Source organism: Chiloscyllium plagiosum, chromosome 5, assembly GCF_004010195.1.
Source record: "Chiloscyllium plagiosum isolate BGI_BamShark_2017 chromosome 5, ASM401019v2, whole genome shotgun sequence".
Taxonomy (NCBI): domain Eukaryota; kingdom Metazoa; phylum Chordata; class Chondrichthyes; order Orectolobiformes; family Hemiscylliidae; genus Chiloscyllium; species Chiloscyllium plagiosum.
Window position 1 is genome coordinate 122,452,676 of NC_057714.1, and position 7,487 is coordinate 122,460,162.

General features: G+C 47.0%; 1 protein-coding gene across 1 annotated transcript in view; it reads right to left on the reverse strand.

The window, feature by feature from the left end:
• Positions 1-7,487, reverse strand: part of LOC122550213 — a 20,777-nt gene that overhangs the window by 5,883 nt on the left and 7,407 nt on the right. The window contains exons 2-3 of the mRNA XM_043690973.1: positions 4,508-4,676; positions 723-827 (exon numbers count right to left, since the gene is read on the reverse strand). Coding sequence (XP_043546908.1) covers positions 723-827; positions 4,508-4,676 — 274 coding nt within the window. The remainder of the gene's footprint in view (positions 1-722; positions 828-4,507; positions 4,677-7,487) is intronic.

Below are 7,487 nucleotides of genomic sequence, written 5' to 3' on the forward strand. Positions count from 1 at the left end.
CCCCCAAACACAGCCTCTAATCCCCATATGACCCCCAAACACAGCACTAATCCTCATCTGAACCCCAAATCCAGTCTCTAATGTCCATCTGAACCCCAAATCCAGTCTTTCATCCCCATCTGAACCCCAAACCCTTCATTAATCTCCATCTGGCCACCAAACCCAGCGCTAATCTCCATCTGGCCCCCAAATCCAGCCTCTAATCCCCAAATCCAGCTTCTAACCCTCATTTGATCCCCAAACCAGCCTCTAATCTCCACCAACCCCCACACCAAGCTGCTAATCCCCATTTGAACCCCAAAATCAGCATCAAATCCCAAACCACCCAGCTATCGGGCCCCCACCCAACCATGCACCTACAAACTCACAGTTGCACCATCATAATGAATCTCCAAGTCTTCTGGGCCCCATATGAACCCCAAACCTTAACTTCGCATGAACTACAACAGCTATCCCTCAAGTCTGCAGTCACACACATGAACCCCATAATGTGCCAGAAAAAAAACCATGTTGGGACTCCTCCAGTCCCCACCAAAAGCTTCAATCCTCATTCCCCGAACACAAGGAAACCCAACGTCCGCATCCTGATCAGATCCTGGCTCCTCCCAGAATCTCACTGAGATTAGGGGGATTGAGAGGGGGTTAAAACTGACCACATGGAGATGCTAATCCAAGGGGGTTATAGAGTCCGAGTCACAGCCTGCTGTGTCCCCCATACTAACCAAAACTCCAGGGCTGACTGAGGGGGTAGGACTTTGTGGAACTGGTATAGTCCCTCTCAGGGTTTTCCCCTTCTTCAGTGACTTCAACGCTGTTCGGACATGCTCCTGTGGAAGGAAGGAGAGGATGATCCACCACTTTATTCAGCATTGTCCAACCGTGAAACATTGAAGCCAAAGGAGGCCATTCTGCCCATTGAGTCAGTTTTGCCTTTCAATGAGATCAGGGTTAATCTGATCACCCTCAACTCCACTCTCCTGCCCTTTTCCCCATAACCCTCCATTCCCCTTCCTTATTAAACATCTGTATCTCTCAGCCTTCAATATATTGTATATACTGTTGCTTACAGCCTTGGCAGCTCTCTGTGATAAAAAATCCCAAAGATTCACTTATACACTTAATGGTAAGGTCCTGGGGGAGTGTTGCTCTACAAAGAGACCTTGGAGTGCAGGTTCTTAGCTCCTTGAAAGTGGAGTCGCAGGTAGATAGGATAGTGAGGAGGTGTTTGGTCAGTGTATTGAGTACAGGAGTTGGGAGGTCATGTTGCGGCTGTACAGAACATTGGTTAGGCCACTGTTGGAATATTGCATGCAATTCTGGTCTCCTTCCTATCGGAAAGATGTTGTGAAACTTGAAAGGGTTCAGAAAAGATTTATAAGGATGTTGCCAGGGTTGGAGGATTTGAGCTACAGGGAGAGGCTGAACAGACTGGGGCTGGTTTCCCTGGAGCATCGGAGGCTGAGGGGTGACCTTTAGGGGTTTATAAAATCATGAGGGGCATGGATAGGGTAAATAGGTAAAGTCTTTTCCCTGGAGTGGGAGAGTCCAGAACTTGAGGACATAAGTTTAGGGTGAGAGGGGAAAGATATAAAAAGGACCTACGGGGCAACTTTTTCACACACAGGGTGGTACGTGTATGGAATGAGCTGCCAGAGGATGTGGTGGAGGCTGGTACAATTGCACCATTTAAGAGGCATTTGGATGGGTATATGAATAAGAAGGGTTTGGAGGATATGGGCCGGGTGCTGGCAGGTGGGACTAGATTGGGTTGGGATATCTGGTCTGCATGGAGTTGGACCGAAGGGTCTCTTTCCATGCTGAACATCTCTATGACTCTCTATGAGGAGAAAAGAAATTCCTCCTCATCTCTGTCTTAAATGTGTGACTCCTTACTCTGAGATGATGTCCTCTGGTCCTAGATTCTCCCACAAAGGGGGAACCACTTCTCCACATCTCCCTCGTCAACTCCCCTAAGATTCTTGTGTTTCAATAAAGCAGCCTTTTCGTTCTTTCAAACTCCAGTGAGTACAGGCCCAGCCTACTCAATGTCTCCCTGATCTTGATTAGCCGAGTGAACCTTTTCTGGACTGCCTCCAATGCCTTAGATAAATATCTTGAACTAGGGAGAAGAAATAGCCCCGATTACTTCAGGCTGGTCCACCTAACTACAGTGATGGTCAAATTCTTGGAGGACATTCTCGGGGTCAAACTGAGGCATCATGTAGAAGGACACAGATTGATTAGTGTTTATTACAGGAGTTTATAACAGGAAGCCAGAGCTGTCTGGTTTCACTAAGTTTGAATGAACTTTCTTAATTAGGTAACACATAGGGCAGGAGCAGTAGGTTTTGTGGTGCAGTGGGTAGTGACCCTGCCTCTGAGCTAGAAGCTCCGATATCCCAGGACTTGATGGAAGGTGTGTTACTTGTGTGGACTGACAGACTGATAATGGCAGGTAGTGAGAGTCTCCTGGGCAGAAGTGGGCACTGCAGATGCTGGAGATTAGAGTCAAGATTAGAGTGGTGCTGGAAAAGCACAGCAGGTCAGGGAGCATCCGGGGAGCAGGAAAATCGACGTTTTGGGCAAAAGCCCTTCATCCAATTTTCCTGCTCCTCAGATGCTGCCTGACCTGCTGTGCTTTTCCAGCACCACTCTAAAAGTCAGAGTTTCCTGGTTAAGCAGCCTTGATGTGTGAGTGACCCTTCTGGGTATAGCCACCAACAGGGAAACACTTTCAGGAAAGCTGATGTAAATAAGTGCTCTATTCATAGCGCCAGGGACCAGGGTTCGATTCCAGCCTCTGGCGAATGAGTTTAGGGTGGCTCAGTGGTTAGCACTGCTGCCTCACAGCACCAGGGTCCCAGGTTCAATTCCAGCCTCGGGCAACTGTCTGTGTGGAGTTCGCACATTCTTCCTGTGTCTGTGTGGGTTTCCTCCGGGTTCCCTGGTTTCCTCCCACAGTTCAAGGATGTGCAGGTCAAGTGAATTGGCCATGCTAAATTGCCTGTAGTGTTAGGTACATTAGTCAGAGGGAAATGGGTCTGGGTGGGTTACTCTTCGGAGGGTCGGTGTGGACTGGTTGGGCCAAAGGGCCTGTTTCCATACTGTAGGGAATCAAATTTTAAAAATCTAATCTGTGTTACACGTGTTGAGACACGGAATGTCTTCTGAAGTGCAACACATCAGGTCAATGTGTGTTTACATCAATTATTGAGAGGTTGATGGAAGGAGGTATGAAATGTGGGCCGGAATATAGTGATAGCTGGACACTGTAGGTGGATGGACTTGTCAGGCAAGCAAATGGGAAATGAAATTTGACCCAGAGAAGTGAGAGTTGATGCAGGTCAAATGGGACAAAGGGTCACAGAATGGATGGGAGGAGACAGAGAGGTGTAGAAGGAGTGAGGGACCTTGGAGTTAATGTCTACAAATCCCTGAAGGCAGCAGGAGAGGTTTACCAAGTGTGTTCCTTTATTGGCAGAGGCAGAGATTGTTAAAGCAGGGGTCTGCATGAGTAAAGAAAATGGGAGTAGGCCCCAGAACTCTTCCGGAACTGAATAAAATACTAGTTAGATTACAGCTAGAGTACTGTGTACAGTGCTGTTCACTGACATGTGATCACACAAGAGGGTACAAAGGAGATGAGGACTGAGGAACAGGCCATTCTGCCCCTTAAGTCTATTCCACCATTTAAATAGATCAGGGCTGATCTTCTCCAAACCTTTAACTCCCTTGTCTTTAACTCAGCCTTGAGTAAAATCAATTACTATACACACACACGCACCCACACGCACATGCACACGCACACTCACACAGGGCAGGTATCCTGTGGAGTTTGGAAGGAGCAATGATTTTGTTAAAACATAAGATTTTGAAGGAACTGGACAGGGTTAATACCAGGAGGATACTTCCTCCTGTAAACAAAGCTAAAATTTGGGGCATGTTTTAAAAGAGGGACTATTATGGATGTGGATGTAGGTTTGCTCACTGAGCTGGAAGGTTCAGTTCCAGACGTTTCGTCACCCTACTCAGTAACATCTTCAGTGAGCCTCTGGACGAAGCACTGCTGATAATTCCTGCTTTCTATTTATATGTTTGGGTTTCTTTGGGTTGGTGATGTCATTTGCTGTGGTGATGTCATTTCCTGTTATTTTTCTCAGTGGGTGGTAGATGGGGTCTAACTCGATGTGTTATTATTTTTAATAACTATTATTTTTAAACTGAGTTGAGGAGAGATTTCCTCTCTTTCCTCAGTTGCTGGACTCCTCTTCCAAAAAAGGTAGTTGGCCGGGGGGTTGCTCCAGATCAGCCGTGATCATATTGAACAGCAGAGCGGGCTCAAAGGGCCGAATGGCCTCCTCCTCCATTTCAGAAATGGCACATTTCGCACAACTTGGTCGAGCTTGGTTCACAATAACGTAATTATTGACAGCCGAACCAATGACCCCCCGACAACCGATTGATCATTCACTGCCGCGCGCTATCTACCCCCACCACAACCTGTTACCTTGAATTTCCGAGTCCATTTCTTGAGCCAGGTGCTGCTTAAATGCCGGAGTTTTTCCTTGCTGGAGCTCTTGGCCTCATCAAAGGCGATCCACGAATTCATCTCCGTCTCAAAGAAATTGTGAGGATCGATCAATCCAATGTCAGCAAGAAGCAGCATGATGCTGTTTCTGGGACAGAAACCAGGGAGAGACCAGAGAACAGTGAATGGGCTCTTTACTCTTTTGGTAAACTCAACATTGGCTCACGGGTGTGTGCCTGGGCTAGTTAATCTAGACACCCAGGGGGGAACAGGTTCAAATCCCACCACATTTACATTTATTTAATAAAATCTGGAATTGAAAGCTAGTCTCCGTGGTAGTGTCTCTGATCAGTTGCTATAAAACTCCACCTGGTTCACTAATGTCCTTTAGGGAAGGAAACTGCTATTCCTACCTGGTCTGACCTACACGTGACTCCAGACCCACAGGTTGTGGTGGCATGAAGGGGTGAAGGGTCATGGCTGAGGGAACAGTCTCTTCAGAGGGAAAAGCACAGTTTTTGGAAGTTTGGAAGAGTTTGAAAGTTTGTGGAAACGATGGAGAAGGATAATTCCATTGCAGGAGGAGGTTGTTCGGGAAGGGCTGAGGGAGCTGGGGTAGATGTGGCTAATGCTGAAAATGTGTTGCTGGAAAAGCAGGTCAGGCAGCATCCAAGGAACAGGAGAATCGATGTTTTGGGCATGAACCAGCGAATGGCTATCACCTGTTGTGTTGAGTTGAAACCAATGTGGTGTGCGTATGGTCTTCCTGTCTGAAAAGTACAGGACCGTGTGTATTAATATACCGAGCTCCCAGTCAACACTGTTCATCAGATTTGACAATTCTACATGAGTCACAGCCAACAGGGTGAGATGGAGAGGGGATGTGAGGGTGAGGCTCGTGCCCGAAACGTCGATTCTCCTGCTCCTTGGATGCTGCCTGACCTGCTGCGCTTTTCCAGCAACACATTTTCAGCTCTGATCTCCAGCATCTGCAGACCTCACTTTCTCCTCGTAGATATGGCTAATGGCCCTGTCAGCCACAGTGGGGGGAGTGATCAATTCTGGGAACAGCCTGGTGGAAGGTGACATCATCAGGACAATTTGGGAAAATGGAATGGAATCCGCGCAGGAAGCAGGGTGTGGAGAGCAGCCTGTGGAGGTTGGTGGGTTTGTAAGGAAACCGAAACTGAGGAAGGGAACATAGTACTGAGGTGGACCAGGTGAAAATTGGAAATATTATCAATCACTTCACTTCCAGGTGGGAACAGGAAGCAGCACTGATACACTAGTCAAGAGATGACAGCTGGGAGCCATATACGTACACCTTTTATTCGGTGAGAGTGAGTAATTATGAAAGGCAAATTGATCAAAGTGAGAATGATGACGGTCTGATGGATGAGGGTGGTTGTGGACAGAGTCATAGAGTCATAGTGATGTACAGCATGGAAACAGACCCTTCGGTCCAACCCGTCCATGCTGACCAGATATCCCAACCCAATCTAGTACCACCTGCCAGCACCCGGCCCATATCCCTCCAAACCCTTCCTATTCATACACCCATCCAAATGCCTCTTAAATGTTGCAATTGTACCAGCCTCCACCACTTCCTCTGGCAGCTCATTCCATACACGTACCACCCTCTGCTTGAAAACGTTGTCCCTTAGGTCTCTTTTATATCTTTCCCCTCTCACCCTAAACCTATACCCTCTAGTTCTGGACTCCCCACCCCAGGGAAAAGACTTTGTCTACTTATTTGGCTGTAACAGACTGCTCCTTATTTTGAGGTGTTGGAGGTGATTTCCCTGAATTCCTGGAGCAGTGATTACTGTTTTATATGCTGTTGCATGTTTTTTCTCCAAAGTTCCAAAACAAAGTCAAAACAGCAGCACTTTTGAAAGGGAGAGGAACAGACAAAGGAAGCACGTGGTGAGGTCAGTGCAGGAGAGAGAGAGAGAGATTGAGAGAAGCCCACATTGCTAACTGACACAGCAGTGAACATGCACAGTTACTGCTTTAACTGTTTGAATTCATGTATCACTGGACATCTGGGAAAATTAACAAACAGCGAAATTCATAACTGATCTTTGAGGAACCTGTTTGGGAGAGGTCACAGCACAGAAACAGATAAGTGAACACTTTTAAGTATAGCTTTGCTGTAAATTTACAATAGTGAGTAAAGTGGGCTCTTTCTTAATTATATGCTTTATTGAGATACGTCTCTGAAGTCACAAGTATTAAGTTAGTCTGGAGCAGTGTTTTGTAGAGGAATAAGACAGTGCTATTTTCTGGGTCTGTAGATTGAAAGAAGCAAAAATGGCCTTTAGTAGAGTGATATGTTCTTGGTGGATGTGGGAGAGGATTATATCTGCAATAAATGCCGGTGGGGAATTCACAGGAGTTAAGGGGTGCGATAGATGGCAGTTATAGGAAGGGAGAAAAGCTGCAGATCCAGTCAGGTAGATGGGTTAACTCCAGGAAAGTTAGGAGGGGTAAGTGGGTGGTGCAGGAGTCTTCTGTGGCTATCCCCATCTCAAACAGGTATGCTGTTTTGGAAAATGTAGGGGGTGATGGACTCTCAGGGAATGTAGCATGAACAGCCAGGTTTCTGGTATTGAGACTGGCTCTAATGCAATGAGGGGTACGTCGGGTTCCAAGAGATTGACTGTGTTAGGGGATTCTCTAGTCCGAGGCACAGACAGACGTTTCTGTGGCCAGCAGAGAAAAAGCAGAATGGTGTATTGTTTCCCTGGTGCCAGGATCAAGGATGTCTCAGAGAGGGTGCAGAATGTTCTCACGGGAGAGAGGGGCCAGCAAGAGGTCATTGTCCACATTGGAACCAACGACATTGGAAGGGAAAAGGTTGAGACTCTGAAGGGAGATTACAGAGAGTTAGGCAGAAATTTAAAAAGGAGGTCCTCAAGGGTAGTAATATCTGGATTACTCCCAGCGCTACGAGCTA